Source organism: Stigmatopora argus, chromosome 11 (genome assembly GCF_051989625.1).
Source record: "Stigmatopora argus isolate UIUO_Sarg chromosome 11, RoL_Sarg_1.0, whole genome shotgun sequence".
Taxonomy (NCBI): Eukaryota; Metazoa; Chordata; class Actinopteri; order Syngnathiformes; family Syngnathidae; genus Stigmatopora; species Stigmatopora argus.
The window spans coordinates 2,917,790-2,937,732 of NC_135397.1; the positions used below are offsets into that span (position 1 = coordinate 2,917,790).

A 19,943-nucleotide genomic window follows, 5' to 3' on the forward strand; every position below is an offset into this window, starting at 1 on the left:
CGTTATTTACATTTATTGAATATACAATAACTACGTTCAGCTCATCACCCTTCACTATATATTTGTTTTGAAGTTAGTCTTTTAGACATATGCAGTAAATATGGGTGTATCTATGTTGGTGAATGCAAAAATATAGAAACACGTCTCTACTGAATTACATAGTAACATTAACTTGGTCCACCTCCAACCAGTTGAGAGCAAATATGCGAAAAATCTTGCTTTAAAAAATGAGAATATTACCCATATACTGCAGTCGCCTGTTTACATGCAATGTGCTTTATTGTGTTGCATTGCCCTCGTGTGGACAACATCTGAACTGACACGAATTCGCACTGCGCGTCGACTTTAATTTCTATTTATAAACTATGACCCTATCATTAAAAATAGAAATAAACACTGCATTTTGCCTACCTTGTGATCTCAGTTCAACGATCTGCAAGGGAAAATGGATTATGGGGCCGTCCTCTCTTTCTTCTCATCCATTTTTTTCCCTTTTCTTCCTCCTCGAGGTGGTCCTGCCCACTCCTAGGGAGGAGAACGAGAACACTTGATTATTAAACAGCACGTTTAGTGTGCTGTCATGTTTCAGAAGCTCTCAGACCGAGCGAGAAGCACTTGGTTCTTATGGATGTATGGACTTTCCCTCTTTCCCAACTCTGAAAAGAAAAGAGCTGACGGACATTTTTTAAGCTCCACGGGCTTTAATGGGCAGACGTTGTGCTTTGATTTCTTGCTGGTGAATCAAAAGTAGTGAAACTGCCCGAGATGCAGCTCAGGACGGTCCTGGACGTCAGTGTTGTGGATGTGCAGAAGAGGAGGAATCCATCCAAACACTATGTAAGCTATGCTTAGTTTTCATTTGGACAAGACATATTTATATTTATATTTGAGTCATTATTTTGATAAAACTAGATTTCTTCCCCCAAATCTTGCTAAATAACTTACTATGCAACTGCAGATGTTATTACATTTTTCTAGTTTTCATTTTAATATGTGCAATTTTATGTGCCACAGTAAAAAAAAGCTGGAGCCTCACTATATGATTAGAATTAAAATGTGTATTTTGATAATCAATTAGAAAATGAATCTCACCCTACTGTACAGAAACACAATCCAATGTTAGCTGTTGAGTGCCAGAAAAACTAAGGTAATTTAGATTTTTGTAGACCAGTTCAATTGTTTTTAATGCATTTTGCCCCTTGTTGAGTTGTAATAACTTGAATTGTCTGTCAAGTTAGCAGGCAAAACTTCCATTTTGTTATAAGTTGAACTTTAATGTTACGTTGTGTGAACGTGTTATAATAATTGGGGTGAGTTTAACCCTAGTCTGACTTGCTACAAAATATAATCAGCTGGGTTTAGACAGACTGTTAAGTTCAGTTGTCTGCATATTCTACTGTAAATCACTTTAAATCTAGTTCACCTAAAATTCTGACTTCAGACAATTTAACAGAAATCCTATCATTAGCAATATGACATTGATTCATCTATTTTCAGTTGACTTCTATCACCCCCCCAAAAAATCTTGATGAGTTCAACACCTACAATAAAGCGTCAAATCATCCTTTTTCAATAAGGTTGCTATACCTCCATTGGCAATGTAGTGGCTCACATAACTGCTCCTAATTCCCATTCAATGCACCATTCATTCATAAATAAATGAGTGGATAACCAGTCTAAGCTGTAGCATGCCTTCACATGGCCACCCGTGGAAAGAAGAGTCCCAGACCCTTTAACTATGACAACATTGGACTACATATGGCCTGGCTTTCATTTTGCTTCTACTTAAGTAACATGGTGTCTCAGTGGGACCCCAAAAGTCAATTAGTCCATAGGGTGAAATTGGATTCGATTAACCTGAGAGTCAGGATCAATTGCCTCATCCATCTTTTGCTGAGAAAGGATCTCCCAAGGCCCCTTAAAAGCAGAAGGCAGAGTTGGACGGTCCCTGGGGAAGGAAGCGGATGGTAGGGAAGTCCCCTTCAGGGAAGGAGGGGAGGACCCAAAAAAAAAAATCTCATTATCAATGAGCTAAGCAACTGAAAATGCTTATCCGGTTGGATGGAGGAAAGAAGCAACCCTTTGTCTTTTGTCTCTCCTCACTGTCGGAATTGAGCTTCCTTCCAGGGACAGACAGGACTAGAGACCATGGCAACTCTTCCTTGTTTACAACTTAACTCTAGTGTCAACCAATGCCAAGTTCTTGTAGAGTTGTGCTTCCAAAATGGGTCGCTTCAGTGTCTTTATTCATTCTTATGTGGTGAGCACTATAGTATAAACTAGTACCGTATTTTCCGGACTATAAGCTTCAATTTTCCCCCACAACTTATATAGTATAGTGGGACTTATTTTTTTTCTTTCCCTGTGGCCACTGAGAGCCTGTTCTGATTTTTGGGCTGTAGTTACAATATAATGTTAACAGATGCCTATTTAACCTATTGTTCCCCCATTTTGCTATTGTTACTTTAACTGTTTGTTCTTGGTTTCTGATAAAATTAAAAAAATGCCCTCCCAAAAATGCTACTCCATTGCGACATGTCTTTATATTTGTTTCTTTTAATCGTGTATTCTTCAGCTGGTGCGACCTATACTCTGGTGTGAATTATAATCTAAAAAATAGTGTAAATAACATACGTTGCGTGAATAAAACTTCTGCCTTGTTCATGATAACCCACTTATCAATAACATTCTAATGTTGGTTGTCACTTGGATAAGAATATAGAGACCATGGAGTCCCTTCAAGTTACTTCAACATATAAGGCTCTTTTTTAAAATAAATGAAATTTGATGGCATTGAACACACATGAACACAGGCTGGATAAGTAATTTCTGAGCCAATTCCTCCTAGCTGAACACCCTGCCTAATAAACCAAAATAAAGGCAGACTTTCAAAACCATCCTTGCACATTGTGGCCATGTGTGTGTGTGTGTGTGTGTGTGTGTGTGTGTGTGTGTGTGTGTGTGTGTGAACACTCCGTGTCTAAACCCTCAGCGCGCGCTCCCACGTGCCCCGATTGAAATGCATTAGGGTCAGCCATCAGCTTACTCCCAAATTTTGTCTTTTGCTCCACAATAGTCCATGCAAATAGAAAATGACGATGGGTGAATTTCTCGCAACTGTGTTTTGTCAAATTGTTGACTGACGTGCAATCCCAGTTCGAGCCTTTGGATGTGTTTACACTCCGCTGCTGTCAGTGCAACGACGCAATTGGAGCATGTTGTTTCTTTTCCCTTCCGTCAGTTTTTGATCGACAATGGTTATGCTCGGCATCTTAATCGTAAGCAACGCCAGTGAAGCGCGTCGACTTTAACGAGTTTACTTGACCTTTGCCGACCTTCTCAAGTTAAGTTGGGAGGGATGTTTTGTTTTTTGTTGTTGTCACTTGAGTAAATACGTCTCCTTTGGTGGAACTGTGGCATCTCTGACAAATTTAATTTAATGTGCTTTTCTGCCTTAGGTGTATCTGATCAATGTGACCTACTCAGACTCGACTTCTCACGTCATCTACAGAAGATACAGTAAATTCTTTGACCTACAGGTATGCTGTAGAAGCCACACAATATAAGTCATTTTGACAGGAGATACGTCTTCCGGTTTATTTATGTTTCCAGCCTTGCCATTAAACATATTGCTTGCCTTCAGTTTGACCTTCGGATCATTACGTTGCCTTCGGATGATGGATGGCATCCAAAGACTAATGGAATGCCCTTTTGAAAAGAAGTGGACTATAGACAATCTAGTCAACAGCTGTATCACGTTTATCCGCAAAAAAAAAGAGGGAGGGAGGAACAAAACATGTCAAGAGGAATGTAGAGGTTACAGATTGATGGGCGTTAAAACACCCTGAAGAATACAAAACCAAGATGTCCGAATCCTACACTTTTGTCTTCCCATTCAATCGTGACCGGACGTTTGGTCGCCGGACTTTTGGTTGCCGGACTTTTGGTCGCCGGACGTTTGGTCGCCCGGACCCAAACAACCGGCGACCAAACGTCTGGCGACAAAACAAGGTAAAACAACACGGTCTACGCATCAATCAAAGCCAACAATGGCCCTGAGCAGTTTCACTGAGCCGACGTGTGAGTGTATAAGAGTTTGTATGTACATGCGTTGTCCCTTTAAGAAGCTACGTCAGTCCGGGTCTTAACAAGTTCTCCAACAAAAAACAATAAAAGTACGGGAAATTTGGAGCTTATCTTTAGCCTAATATTTAATAGGGCATTAAGTAGGACTAAATAATAATTCGCAGTTTGTATTTAGGGAATTTGAGCAACAATTTTAAATGGTAATTATCAATAACCTTCCAGGCGACCAAACGTCCGGCGACCAAAAGTCCGGCGACCAAATGTCCGAGTACCCCATTCAATTGTGTTATTGTCATATTAACGAAAGTGGCCGCTTCTTTCAGTACTAATCAGCGGGTTGCAGTATATCGGAGGAGGGAGTATTGGTAAAATGGACCAATGGTTGAGGTAGATTTACAATGCAAATGAAATAAAAGGCATACTGTAAATAGCTAAACCGAAGCGTAATACTTGGAGGATTAAGCAGGTCACGCAAACACTAAAATCGTGTTTCCAGTAAAGACTTAGGAAAAGGTCAGTTTGGTTTCCTAGATCAAAACCGCATTTTTGGGCAATTTTCCGGCAATTGGGGTAGATCTAGAGGCGGCCAAAAGGCAGTTAGTACTTCCTACTAAGGTTAAATGTACTTACACATTTACAATCATTTATTTTTAAATGTCCTTTACTATTGAATCAAATCTCTTTGCTTCTTCTTGGTTAGCCGAGCTAAGCTTTGAGAGTACAGCAAAGGAAACCCTTTGTTCTGTGGTCCCTTACTAATATCCCGGAAATGTGCTTGTTGAATGGAAACAGGAGGTTCTCTCACGTTTCTGTCAACACGCGTCGTCATGTTCATTGATGGCCGATGTCGAGGTGTTTTTTTTTTTTATCTCCGTGGTTATCCGTGAGAATCGGCGTTTTACGGCGGGACGTGGGAACTGCCTGGCAAAACTGGATTTTAATCATCCACGTGAAACACGATGGCAGGCGATGACAACATTTTGATAAATATTGAGCAGGTGCAACGTGGTAAACAGGGGGTGTTTTGGTTTAGGAACAAGGCGTTGGAGTTATTGAACTGAAGCCAAGAGAAGATGCCTGCAAAATTCTTCCTGAAATTGAATCAATCATTTTCCTTCCACCCACCGACGTATGCGAATCTTTTTCTTCCCTCAAACCGCAAACTGAGATTTCGTTTCACCCGGCCAAGCGACACCTACGATCCAACTCTATAGACGCCTTTTCAGTTCTCAGCGCACAATTGCTTGTTTTGTGCTCTCTGGAATCGGACCCAGGCAAAATAAAGAGCCATTTGACACCCCATACTGACCCATGTGTTGATGATCTCATCACACAACTATCAATTCCGTGGTAAACAAAGACGAGTCACAGTGTGGACAATGATCAGCCAGCAGCGCCGTAGACTTGCTCTCCAAAAAAAATATCAAAACAACTCGGAAGGCGAAGACACGGAAGAAGCATTTGTGTCGTCAAACCCTCTCGAGACCACTTAGCATAGCCCCTAAATGCCCCCCTGGATAACAATCATTATATATCACCCGCCCCTCGACTTATTTTCTTTCTTGGTGCTTAGTTTAAATGCGGTTTGCCCTGCCTAAATTCATGTACAGACTTAAGCACATGAACCTATTTTCCTGTCAGAATAGTGCTGAGCACAGATCTGTTTTTTTTCCCCCTTCTTCACGCTTTTCTCCAAGCGGTCAGTGTGTCAAGCAGAGTTTAGAGGCGGAGTGAAGCCGAAGGGATTTTTTTCAGCCTCCACACCCTGCAGCCTGGGTGGATTGAGCACATGGATTCTTTGCCACATTCCACAGGAGGATTTGGGAGTGTGCAACCTGGCTGGCCTTTCCCTTTTTGGACCCAAACTTCCCCAAAAGTCCATGAGCCGCCATTATTTTCGGATTTCAGGAATTGAATCGTAATCGGTCTTATCCCGTCTGCGTTCAGTGCGATTTAATGGAAAACAGACCGAGTGATAAGATTGCCAAAAACACATGTCCAAAGTGTTTGACGAGAGCCAATCGCAGTCGCTCGCGGCTTCTGATACGCCGTTAACTCGTATCACTCAACCTATGCAAAAGGAGTCAACGGTAAATCCTGTCCAAGAAGGTTAGAGGTCAGTGACCTCTAATCTCTCTATAGTAAACAAGTGTCGAGTATACGTCAAAACAAAAAGTCAAGAATTGAAGGCTCCGCCCACATTAACATTCCTCCTAACTCCTCCCGCTGTAGATTTCTTTCTAAAAAGTTCCATTGTCTCCACTTACTTGCATGTGGTGCTGTTTATTTGCCTTTTTTTTCTGTGATCTCAATTAGGTAGAATCCTTTAAATGAGCAAGATTTTGGAGATTAGTGAAGCTAAAAGACCATTCTTGTCTTTCCTGTAGGTCACAGGTGTCAAAGTGGCGGCCCGGGGGACAAATCTGGCCCGCCGGATCATTTTGTGTGGCCCGGGAAAGTCAATCATGAGTGCCGACTTTCTGTTTAAGGAAATATCTATTTTTTTAAATAAAAAAAATATCTAAATATTATATCTAAAATGGTCCGGCCCACATGAAATCGAGTTGACGTTATTGCGGCCCGCGAACCAACTCTAGGTGGTGTTTATGCTGTCGAAACATAGTAAAAAACGTCAGTTTTCTCAGAAATGTATCGGCTATCCAATGTGTCAGTTTCATACAAAGCACTTTTACTAATTAGATTCTAACTTTTCACAATTAGAGTGATAAGTATTTTGAAAAATCTGGCACAATGAATCAAATTTATATCTCAAGTCACATCCTACATGGGAACATCTTTAAAATAATACTGACTCCACATTAAAAAAAAATATCCCCCCTGAAAAACAAACGAACCTCAAAAGTGAAAACAGAACCTCCTTGGCTGAGGTTACTTTTCTTGCAGACGTTCTATCCAAAATCTCCAAACCAGCGTGGAATGAGGACATGATGTTTTGGGTTTACACATAAGGACTTTGAGTGGATTTTTGCCCATTCAAACAAGGATGTTTTTTTCTGACACAGCATTTCACTCCACACTTTTAAACACAATGACAATAGTTGACCGTCTACAAAGGAAACCACATCTCCGAAACCCTTCCATGTGTGAGCGGAGGCTAAAAAGTCAGTAGGATTTTGTAAAGACAGCAAAAAAAAACAAAACCACATCGCACCGCTAAAATCCTAGCGTCAACTCTCGAGTCCGTACATTTTCTGTTTTCCCACCTGGTCCTTTTTTTCGACTACGTTACTCCACTATTCCCTTGAACTTGCCTTTCGCAGACCTTTTCTGCTTCACCAAGCACATCTGGAACAAGGCAAAGCGGTCCGTCTTTGGATATTTTGTGGCCTAGATTTATTTGAAAGTGGAAACTAAAAGCCGAGTTGATTAAATAAGATCACGTCTCGATGACACGAACGGTATGTCGGCTCCTCTGTCGGTTATCTGATGGCTTTTAAGCTTCTCGAGTGGAACGTGCTCAAGAGGGCCTTTTTCGCCAATTAAGTGTGCAACGTAACCTTGTCTGCTGCCTCAGAGATCAAAGTGGCTCTTATGTGTGATGGATGTCACAGTAGCAGGCTCTTGAATTCATGTAGCATAACATATCTCGCCTGAAAAGAATGACGCACAATGACTGACTCAATTTCAGACAAATGTGACGTCAAATAATGTTTTTCGTTCTACTCTCTTCCAGATGCGGATTCTTGACAAATTCCCCATTGAAGGTGGTCAAAAGGACCCTAAAAAGAGGATTATTCCTTTTTTACCAGGTAATGAAACAGCGTCAGTGGACCAATTACAAATTGACGCCTTTGTATTTTTGGTGCCTTTTAAAGATGCCTGTCTAAAAAGGAATGTTATGTTCAGATTGTTGTTCAAAAAGATGTTAAGACAGATTTGGAAGTCTCTGTACGTATATGAATAGAAGGATATATCGCCCATGTTTTTTTTTATGGCTACAATTTATTGTACGCGAGCGAGGCCAGTCATGTTGCATTGTTTTTCTTTTACGATCATTCACCGACTCCACCAAGCTTGAGCGTTGCACTGCAGGCAGGAGGTTCGCAGTGAGAAATTGCTCTAATCTGATCAACGTATTTGGAGTCAAAGCAGAAGGGAGCAGTCAAGAGATCCTTTGTAAAACAGACCCAACTGCCCCGATGCTATTTTGGGCCCCTGTGAGCATTACTTCAACATAACTTCCAAACAAATAAGATGTGTTATTGGCAAAATTCCAAACAAATAAGATGTGTTATTGGCAAAATCTGGCAAAATCTAACCATATTTTGGATGTGTGTCATTTCTTTACATGCAGTGTAGGCAGGTTTAAATGAAACTGTGGCTAGTTGCAGAAAAAAATATTTATACTTTAGTACACTTTAGATCACATGTGTCAAAGTGACAGCCCAGGGGCCAAATCTGGCCCGCCACATCATTCTGTTTTAGGATCTAATTAAAATGAAGAATATAGATGTATATTAAATTTCCTGATTTTCCCCCTTTTAAATCAATAATTGTCATTTTTCAATCCATTTTTCTGTGTTTTTAGTTCAAAAATCATTTTGTAAAATCTAAAAACATAAAAAAAGCTAAAATAAACATTGTTTTAGATCTATAAAAAAACGGAATATTCAGGGCTTTCAATCCAGTTCTTTTAATCCATTTATAAAAAAAAAAATCTAAATATTATATCTAAAATGGTCCGGCCCACGTGAAATCAAGTTGACGTTAAAGCGGCCCGCGAACCAACCCGAGTCTGACACCCTTGCTTTAGAATGATAAGTAGTAGTGTATTTGAGTGTTATCAAGCTTATTTTACCGTCTCCGAACTCTGCCGTAGTAAAATGAATTGATGTAAAACCTTTCAGAAATGAAAAATTGAAAGCACACTAGTTGCTGAATAAGCCGTGCTCAATAAATTCAATTAACTAAAAATGTCTACATGAATTCAATGGCATTAAAACATTTAAAACATGCATGTCAATTCTCTTGCAGTCAAATGGGTAAGCAATTTTGTCCGGACATTGACTTTACTGCCTTTACTAATTGAAAACAAAAATCACTATAAATCCTCATCACTACTATTAGTTCCAATTTAGTTGAACTTTTAAAACGGAGTCTGTTGTCTTCCCCTCTAGGTAAAGTCCTATTTCGTCGAAGTCACATCCGAGACGTCGCCGTCAAACGACTGAAGCACTTAGACAACTACTGCAAAGTAAGCCCGAGACGTCTAATTGCCTACAAACATACGTCCACGAATCCCATTTTATGGCCTGTAAATGCAATAAAGTTTTATGTTGTAGGTCAGTCAATGACTGACTCTTTATTGTTTGACTTGGGCAGGGGGTGACGGGGACAAGTTATCTCTTTGAGTGCTTTATTCGCGGCGCAGAAGTGCTGCAAAGTTTTTTCAGGGCAGCCTTCGGGCATTTATCTTCTCGTCCCAGTCCCGGACAGGAAAGCCAGCGCTCTATCTGCACCGCTCATTTCCTGTGGCCAATGTAAATAGGCAGCCTTTTTAAAAAGGAAGCCGAGGAAGTGGGGGCACACTCGCTCGGACTACAATACGAGAAGAAAGTACCAATGAATCAGCACAACATGACCCTCGCGTCATTGTTAAGTCGGGGAGGAAGTGACGGCCGGGCAGGTGTGTTGCCAAGCGTGCCACTGCTTTTTCATTAACAAATCGACAGAAGCACAAACATTGGCGACATCGGGCAAAATCCTGCATTGCGTTTACAAAAGATGAACCCATTTGGAATGAACAGAAAGGAGTTCAACTATTTAAGGCACTGTCGGAAAGTCACCGTTTTGGGAAAAGGCTATTTTTTATCGGACCCCTAGTGGGCCCCTTCCGCACATAGAAAATGATTTTTAACTAAAAACACAGAAAAAATGGATTAAAAAATTACAATTATTGATTTAAAAGGGTGAAAATCTGGAAATTTAATATACATATATACTCTTCATTTTAATTTGATCCTAAAACAGAAAGTCGGCACTCATAATTGACTTTCCCGGGCCACACAAAATGATGCGGCGGGCCAGATTTGGCCCCCGGGCCACCACTTTGACACATCTGGATTAAATGAACTGGATTAAAGGCCCTGAATATTCAGTTTTTTATAGATCTAAAACAATGTTTATTTTAGCTTTTTTAAAAATATATTTTTAGATTTTACAAAATGATTTTTGAACTAAAAACAAAGAAAATATGGATTCAAAAAATAGCAATTATCGATTTAAAAGGGGGAAAATCAGGAAATTTAATATACCTCTATACTCTTCATTTTAATTTGATCCTAAAACAGAAAGTCGGCACTCATGATTGACTTTCCCGGGCCACACAAAATGATGCGGCGGGCCAGATTTGGCCCCCGGGCCGCCACTTTGACACCTGTGGACTAGTCTGTGGTTTCGAGAAGGCAATCACATTTTAAACAAAGAATAGCATAAAAACAAGATTCCACCTTGAAAAAAGAAACATGTTTATACAACAAATTATAATAATAATACAGCCATACTCTAACGTTTTCCTATTTCCCCTTTCATGACCTTTTTCTTCCTTGACATTGCCTTTATTTATTTATTTTCCCCGCCGCCCGTATTTTTCCACTCTCTACTACTTCCTGCTTTTCAATCCAATTTTCTTTTCTGGACCATCGCTCTTGGCTCCGCCAGCGTACTCCCTTTAATGAACTTAGCCAACGCCGCAGACGTGCCCCTTTTAAATATGTTTTCTATAAAGCCTCCGTCGACGTCTCCCAAGCAGCTGTCTCAGACAGACCATTGTTATTCTATATCACCCCCGCGGGCTACGAAAGCTTCTTCTTCCCCTCCACAGCCTCCACCTGGTCTTTACATGTGAAGCTTACTCATCGCTAGTCAACATTATTCCCCAAAAACATTCGACCTGCTCTCGTTTAACAGAAGCTTTCTCTTTCTTTCAGGCTCTATTGAAGCTCCCCACCCCCATTTCACAAAGTGAAGAGGTTCTGAAGTTCTTTGAGACCAAGTCAGAGGACCTCAACCCTCCCACAGAGTGAGTAACTATCTCAGTGTGCACTTCATAGACTGACTCATGCGCCCTCATCATACTGTGTGTAAGTGTGTTGGATCCAGATGAGTGAGATGGCCTATAATGAAATATAGCGTCTGGCAGGGGACATCTGATCCCAGAACAAATGCAATTAGGATCAACGCCGTCATGAAAATGTGGCAAAGTTCACCACTTGTCACCATTTGTCAGCCTCACTTAACTCATTCGCTGTCAAAGCAGAAAGGATCGGGTTTCAGGGCCGTTGACGGCAATAGACGTCGAATGCGTTGGAGGTATCGTGAATGTCAAAATGGACACCCTAACTAGCAGCAAATGAGTTCATTTGGGAGAGTCTAAATGACGGTTATATAACAAAAGGAGCTTTGCTAGTGAATAATGGGACTTTAGTTTGGCTGCAAAATTGTTTTGCTCCACTTTTGCTGCAAGTCAACGTTCGGTCTTTTGATTTATGGGATTCAAGCTCCTTAAAAAATATACTTTTAGCTCTGTAAAAAAAAAAGAAGTAATAATAATAAGCTTCATGCACCTCCCAGTTACAATGGAGTGGAAAGATGAGACTTCAAAGTATTGAATGTCAGCAGGGGTCAAACTGTCCATTTCCTCTTTTGAGAAAATCACTTGAACATCCCTAGTTGAAACGATATTCTTATCCTTTTATTTATGCTCATGTAAGCTTTGTTGTTGGTAGTGCACAGGCGTGAATTTCAACAAGGAATGTTGACACTGCCGTGTCCTGGCCCACTCGAGGGGAAAAAAAAAGCTCTTGAGTCATCTTTCCATGTCCAGCAAGCCCACACGTCTCACGCATGTTAATCCCACTTCAAAGTACGTAAAGGCCAGGAGACGCTCCAGTTGAATTTAAACAAGGGTTTGTGTGGGCTCTCAAAAGTCCAAAAGTCATCCCACACAAATGCTTCACTACCGAAGAAGCAAACCGTGACCAGGCCTTAACTCATTATTTACTTTAAAAACATTTATTATGAGATGACACAGTCAACAACAATGACAATGTACTCTTTTATGCACAAATTATGATATTTTTTGGGGGTGGGGGCACTCAATTAACGCACTGGCTGCCTTTGACAGGGGTGAAGGGGCAAATAACATTGTCTAATATTTAAGTTTTTTTCTTCTAAATGACCATAAAAGGTTAAAAGTCCCTGGAGACGTTCGAAATTTGAGGTAATACAGTTTATAATAGGTAGTTCTCTGAAATCCCATTTTCTCCTGCCATCTAGAGGCAAGCATGCATATGCACGTTAGAAAATATTAAGGGATGCTATGTTGTGAATATGCCGTTAGAGGGAACTAAATAGTAAGACTCAACTCTGTTATAGCAGTAGTACTATTAAGTAGTACTGTAGTATTTTAATCATTACTACTACTGGACCTACATTAGTACTATAAAAGATAAAAAAAAAAAAAACCTTCACTACAATAAAAAAACAACATTAACAGAACTACTACCACCAGTATAGGAACTACTATCACCATGACAACTACTACCTCTACTAAAATGATCAATAACAACATCATAATTGTCCTTATCCTCTCAAGGGGGTGCTGGAGCCTATCCCAGACAACTACAGACAGTACTGGGGACACCCTGAATTGGTTGGCAGCCAATCACAGGGCACAACAAGAGAAACAAATACTCACATGCACACTCATTGCCATCAGTGAGATAGTATTCACTGAGTGTTATGCAAATTATTTACAAGGCTAATCCGTTGGCTAACCTGTAGTACGAGTGAATTTAATGACTCCTAATAAATGACAGTCCATCAATCCCCACAGAGATTTTTTTCCCCTTCTGCATTGAAGCTTTTCCGAATTATTTTAGGAACCACGCGCACATCCATCTAGAGACGTTCCCGGACTCATTCCAGCTCTGATGGAAGTATGCATCATTCGGCTTAACGCAGGCATCCTCTATCCACATTTCTAACAGCGTTTGCCTACTCAGCGGCATTAATAATCCGGTATTTTCCCATGAAGTTTTCAATAAATTTCAGCGTGTGTGTGTGAGGGCTCTACTTACATTTGGACGATGCCATTGGCGCATACGATGGTGCCCCGGCCTGAATTCTGTGTACTCGGCGTGCAAATACGAGAAGATGAAGACACGGCCCGCCTGTGGAGGAAAGCGTACTTTAAATATTAGAGGTTCACCAAATAACATTACTGTGGTTATTTAAGTCAAGAGAAGTCGGGTTTTTAGGTGCACGGTTAAAAATTCACAAAAAAAAATGTTTTTTTTTTTTTTTTTTAAATCTCACTTGTTGCCGGAACATCTGAATCACAAACTTTTGATAAAAATGATTAAGTAGATCAGTTTGATTGGATCAAACAAATTAATGTCTCAATTTAGATAAATGCATCGTTACAATCCTAGTCTTTATGCTTAACAAACAACAATTTTAGAAGGTGTATCCATTTTACCCATCTCAGTAAATGGACAATCTCCACGTTCTTTATCTTCTGCAAAGAGCAAGAGACTCCTTGACCTCAATGTTGCCAGATTTTGACAAATAAACACTCCATAAACACCCCCAAAAGCCATTCTCCACAATTCGAGTATTTTTGATTGGCATGCACAAATATATCACTTTTTACAGAGCCGTGTTTCCTCACAAGGGAGGTTATTAGTGCTTGCTTTTGCCCCCCACTAGCATACATGGCCACCATTTTTGTTTGTGAATTTGTCTGGCATTTTGAAAGATTTTTTAAAAAAACTTGCCCCCATTATAATGACTCCCTGCTCTGTGATGTCGCACGCTGGAGGCCAAAGCTGCCGGTTCCTCCCGTCGAGGTTAATGCCGGGTCAACCCGGGTGTCTGCGTAATGTATACATGGAGCGAGCATTCCATGGCTAATAAGCCCACCAAACATGACGCACGGCGCTAGATTTGTTTTCCCAGTGCACGTGTCGGATAGATGATTTAATCATGGACGTGGGCTCGGAGTAACCAACAAACTTTGACGCTGATGCGGTCATCATAATATTATAAATATCTGTCAGTTTGATGGCGTACAAAGTCAATAATGATCCCCCCCAAAAAATGTTCTCAATGTACTTCATCCTACGCATAAAGGCTGATTAACCAGACAAGTTATCAACCCCCCTCCCACCCTTTTTTCATGTGATGACATGAATTTTTATATGAGAATTGACTGAAAACATCTGTTTTTTGAATCATAAAATTACTAAAAGTGATAAAATGCATTCGCTCCATTCTGGGTGATAGCTGCCAGGTCAAATGGATTATTCAAATTATATCATATTTAACATAATATAATATATAACCAAAATGTGAGTGAATAAATAAGAGAATATTAAGATAAATACTGTTACTACTTCTGTATTTTTTGTTTGTCTAAAAATATTTTTAAAAAACAAGAAAATATGCATGTAAATAGTATTCATTTTTCTTTTTTTTAAATTTAAAAATATGTAAAAAGAAAAATATATAGAAGGCTCCAAAATAAGATATGGGCAACTTTTAATTCAACAGTGTCTCTTAATGGCAATTGATTATCAACATAATTGTTGTTTCGTCGATTAATTGTGTTAGGCCTACTGTCAACTTATGTACAAACTAATAAATAAAGTAGTGTTAAATGCAACTAAGGAAAAAAAGAAAAGTCTTCAACATTTAATAGCATTCAGCTGTTAACTCACCAGCCAGCAAAAAGCGAGATAAACCTCCCACCAAATAATCTTATTACAATCCTCCCTTTATTCACTTGACAGACTTGTTGTTGATTTACATGACACATTGAGGCAAGTGTTGATGGATTGCAATTGCAAACAACAATTTGATATGAATCAATAGCTCTTAGAGAGCAAACTTTCTTTTTTTTCTCGTCTAATCTCAACGCCGCTAAAGATTTGGCACGCTCCCGAGATCGCAGTGTTGATTGCAACGGCGTCAAGCGATCCAAAATTTGCATTCCTTGTCCTCCCAGATCACATGCTCGCCGCAAAGGTCATCCATTTTATGTCCATCATTCTGTATTTCCTCCTCTCGCGCGTCGTTTCCACTTCTCGTCTCCGCGGAAAGCCAATGAAAAAGCGTTCGGAGTCACGAGCTAGTTTGATAGTTTTATGTAAAAGAATGTCTATTTAATGAAAGGCCATTATCTAATGCTTGTCATTGGAAATGTGTCCTTGGGGATTTGTTCATGAGTCCAGAACTAGAGTGGGAGTCGGCCAAGTGTGACTTTATCTTAACTAACACGTGAATCCAGTTTGTGTTTGGATGTGACTCAAGCTCGGCCTGAACTGGCCTCTTATTTTTTGGTTTCAATCTGGAACGTGTACAGTGTTCCCTCGCCATTTCGTGGTTCGACTTTCGCGACCTCACGGATTTTCTTTAATAATAGGTATTGACAGTAATAATAAGCACTGGCTTGCAAAAAAAAAGTACAGTACCAGTATGCCTCAGAGAGTACTGCTAGGATATGTTAGGAATTGTAATGTACAAAGTGACAAGTAGCTTTCCATATAAACAAGTCCTGAATGTGCAAAAGTAAACTTAATAGATATCAACATATTGACATCTTTCATCTGCTTTTAAAATGTGATATTTAATGTACGGAAAGATTTTTTTTAACTAATTTTTTTTAACACTGCAAATTCTGTTCAGTACAGTATGTGAAAAACATTTGAAATAAATGAAATATGTAAAACATGTAAATACTAGCCTACAAAATATTTACAAAAAAAAATAAAGTACAGGTAGGATGTTATTGGATGAGGGAATAGTAATGGTGTAGCAAGTAAAATAAAAAATGGATGTATAGTTCCTTCTTTGCGGAAATTCACTTATTACGGGTGGATATGGAAAAGATTACCCGCGAAAATCGAGAGAATACTGTACTTTTTTTTACTATTGTTTATGCAACGAAAGCCCAATTTGACATCTTTTGATATTTCCTAACAATAAAAATGTCAGTCTTACCAAAAGGATAATAAATAGCACCCCTGCGACCCTCGTGAGCATAAGCGGCCTGTAAAATGAATGAATAAATCGGAGTGAAAATAGCAAACTGGATAGATACACAAACACTGCACACTCTACTTTGATTGGCAGTTGAGTTTAAAACACTTGAATTTTTCATAGCCATTCTGTCCATAATCATCAGTCATCCCTACTTGTTTCGAATGGCAATTTGTTGTGTTTTGATACCCCACACAAGTTCTATTTGGTCCCCCCAGCCTTGGATGTGTCCTACATGCATTCCCAATGAGGGTTTGGTCTCCAGTGCTTGTGCCAACCGCATCGGGAGCGTCCCACAAATAGATTGAGCTGTGTTCCCATACTCTTTTAATGAAGCCGTATCAATGCTTGCTCTTGCTTTGGGACAGCAATCCCGCTAATGACCATGTCTCTCTTGTGTTGCTTTATTTGCAGGGACTGCGGTGGCTCGGGCAGACGCAAATCGGGTAAGGAAAATTTCAACTTTTGTGATTTCACTGCTTACAACTCTTAGAAATGTCACATTTTTTTCTACGTTCATGCGGGATGGAGGACCAACTATATTGGATTGTCTAAAATAATACAAGATAAAGGCATAAGGGAATAATGGAGAAATAAGCAAAGGATAGTACCGTTTATACAAGGTGTTATTGTCATTTTTTGGGAGAGGATAAAGAATATATGCCTATATTGCTATATTTAAATGTGCTGCACTGCTGACAAATCTGAATTGCTATTAAAACTGGGATGTTTAACATTAGCAGGTTAATGTCTGTTGAGCTTAACCAATTTGTAAGTGGGTTTAAAAATATAAAAATTAAAGCACACCAATACGGGGAGTTTCATGAAACATCTTCAAGCGTATATTTTGATGAATTCATCTCTATTTGCCAAATTTGAAGAGTTGAAAGCAGTTTGCCACCATACAGTGCTCTTATCTCAAGTTTATACTTGTACGTCAAAGCAAAAAAAAAGTCCAAAAATCAACTTCTCCCAAAACAGCAGGTTACTTCAAATATGATCGCCTTTTTCATTTCAGTTTTTTATTTTTATTTTGAACCGACTGACTTACTATTAGAAGATGATGGGCGGGCGCTAAATGGACCACCTGTTTGTGTCTCTATATTTTCTCTGCCAAGCCTGGCGGTGGGTTGGCGAGATGTGTGCACTTTGGCGTGGGTGTGCGAAAGAGAGGAGAGCGCAAGGGAGGAAGAACGTGTGAGTGACTCAGTTGACCATTGGGAAACGGGCGTAGGAGGCCGCAGTAAAAGAATGCTTGCAGCTGGCAAGTGCATTCGTGTCTGTTAGTTGTCACTCGTGTGTGCGTCTCTATGTGTGTGTGTGTGTGTGTGTGTGTGTGTGTGTGTGTGTGTGTGTATGTTTGCAATCTAGCAATACCCACACACGTTACCAAATGACATTTCTTTTTGCAATCACGCACATTTGCTCCACTTGAACAGATTTACCACTCCTGAAAAAAAATGTCGTCTAATCTAAATTTATCATATGTTCCATGGCATTATGCTTTATGCAACAAGGAATTCCAACGACATTGCAAAATGGAAACGTTTTTTTGCACTCTACGTACGTGTGTGTGTGTGTGGCAAGTAATCTACACGCGTGCCTTGGAAAATTCATCATATCGTCCTAATTAGTATTTAATGAGCGTTGTCGCTGCAAAGAATGACACGCGTTTATGCGTTTATGGATCTGTAAATGTCGGTGGACATCGGCGGTTAGCGCCGATGAAATGCTTGACCTTGCTTCTGTAGCAGAGTGTGGTGAAATTTTATGCTGGAGCTTGCATCTTTTATGGTTTCCATAATTACACGGTGGCAGTATCCCGCTAGACTTTGCTGAGAATGCGAGCGGTTGGGGCGGTTGCGGAAAAATATGTGCGCTTACCTGGCAAGCACGACAAATCTAAACATTGGCGGCTAACACACCATCTTGTTTTTTGCATTTGTGGAGAGATTGGATAGGAGAAGATCTTTAAATGGAATTATGGTACTTGCCTATTGGATTTTTTTTCACTACAGCTATCCACAAATAGTTCAAATGGAACGTCAATTGTAAAGGATGGTATTGGACAATGGCGTTTTGCTGTTATTGACGACAATCCAGTTTAACTGGATTGGACGTCTATTGCCGTCAATGGTTTAATTGCTAAGCACTGAGTTTACGGCCCTTTAACTTGTTTCTGACCTTTTAATGCTAATATTTTGATTTTTTTTAACCAATGTTAGTTCTTGTCATCAGCAGGAAATATCCATTTTTTTAGGCTTCCAATTCCAGTTGGAACAAGGCACCAGGTTTATTTTGTTCCATAAACTCGCAATTTGAAACCCTGCTATCGCATAATACGGAAAGGTCATTAATCTTTTCCAGATCTCCCATAAATCAGAAACAAATTTGTTTTAGTACAAAAAGGCGAAAGGGCGAATTGTCCGATCGCTGCCAGATCTCTCTCAAATTGGATTGGACGTCTCTCCCCGTTGTGTGTTTATATTTACATGATTGAAACATCTTGCAGAAAATAAGAGCAAATGTACAGCGACAGCAAAAAAGTCAAGAAATGACAACTAAATTAGCTCAATTCATCACATTGGGTTCTTTTTTTAATGTAAAATACAATTTTTAATTTGTCTGCAACTTTATTTTGGTGCTGATGTGTAAAAAAGGGATTTATGAGGGTTTTTTTTGCTGTTGTTTTGTTGAAATCAGCAATAAAAAACATTTCAAAAAACATACTTTTCTCCAGTATCAGCAAATTGTGAAAATCTAGTGACACAAAAGTGGACTAACATGTCCAAATATGTGATCGGGACATCCCTTAAAAAATCATTTGATACCTGAAAACATGTGTATTTTCTACTCATAGTCGAGTTTTACTAGACCCCAAATAAAAACATGCCCGTCTCTGGTGAACTCCATCCAGCGGCTTGTGATATTTTCGTAACATTTGACACATTGTGAATGCATGGGGAAAGTGAGAAGGCAGAAGACGAGAAGAAAAAGAGGCGCAGCGCTCGGGGGTGCAGCGCATGTGAAAAGCAGATGGGGAGGAGGTTTACGTGGCAAGTGGAAACCATTTCAGTGTTGCGCCTCAACCTAAGGGAGTGTGTGTTTATGTCAGCAACCTCGCTGTCTTTATTTGAGCTGCAGGCCTCCGGGGATGGAGGCGGGGGGGCTTTACGGGGGGGCTTGCGTGTGCCCCCGTGCGTGTTTACGCTACGTAAATGGGCCGGGAGCCAAAGGGTTAACTGATGTACGGGTGGGTCAAGAGGTGTTTTGTGTTCGCAGATGGATACGAGTGGAAATGGGCACGGGAAATCGTTAAGGGCAATTTTTTTTAGACAACTCGCCACTGTTTCCCAATGAAAAGCCGTTGAGTAGAAGTGTGCCTTTAAACAGATCCTTGACTTTCTAAATACACAATGATGAGATTCACAGAAGGAGAAGGAGCCATTGGAAGGGTCACTCCGGGTTTAACGTCAAGGCCAGCAGGTTTAGTCAGAAATTATTTCTCCTGCTGTACTCTTTTGAATAAAAATAGATTGACTGTCATCGTAGTGTCATGCAAGCTAACAGGCTGGAGTTCTTTAAAGTACAAAGAAAAACGTGCAATATGCAGTTGTAAATCTCTCTAAATCTCACGTTTAATCTGCAACAATACTTTTTAGGCGTCCATTCTTTATCCTCTGCAAAGAATGACGAATAACTTTGGTTTACTGAGGAGTGTCTCCTTGTTTGTTGATGTTTATATTCATCTGGGCCCAGCCAAAACACGTCTATGAACTGTTGATTTTTATTTT

The 19,943-nt window shown here is 39.9% G+C and overlaps 1 protein-coding gene across 1 annotated transcript; it reads left to right on the plus strand.

Annotated features, from left to right (window-relative positions):
- The first annotated feature begins 295 nt into the window (after positions 1-295).
- Positions 296-11,171, plus strand: LOC144084925 (SH3 and PX domain-containing protein 2A-like). Its single transcript, XM_077613770.1, has 5 exons — positions 296-837; positions 3,459-3,539; positions 7,781-7,856; positions 9,225-9,301; positions 11,037-11,171. The coding sequence occupies exons 1-5, from the start codon at positions 766-768 to the stop codon at positions 11,130-11,132; spliced, it is 402 nt and encodes a 133-aa protein (XP_077469896.1). The 5' UTR covers positions 296-765; the 3' UTR covers positions 11,133-11,171.
- Positions 11,172-19,943: the final 8,772 nt, after the last annotated feature.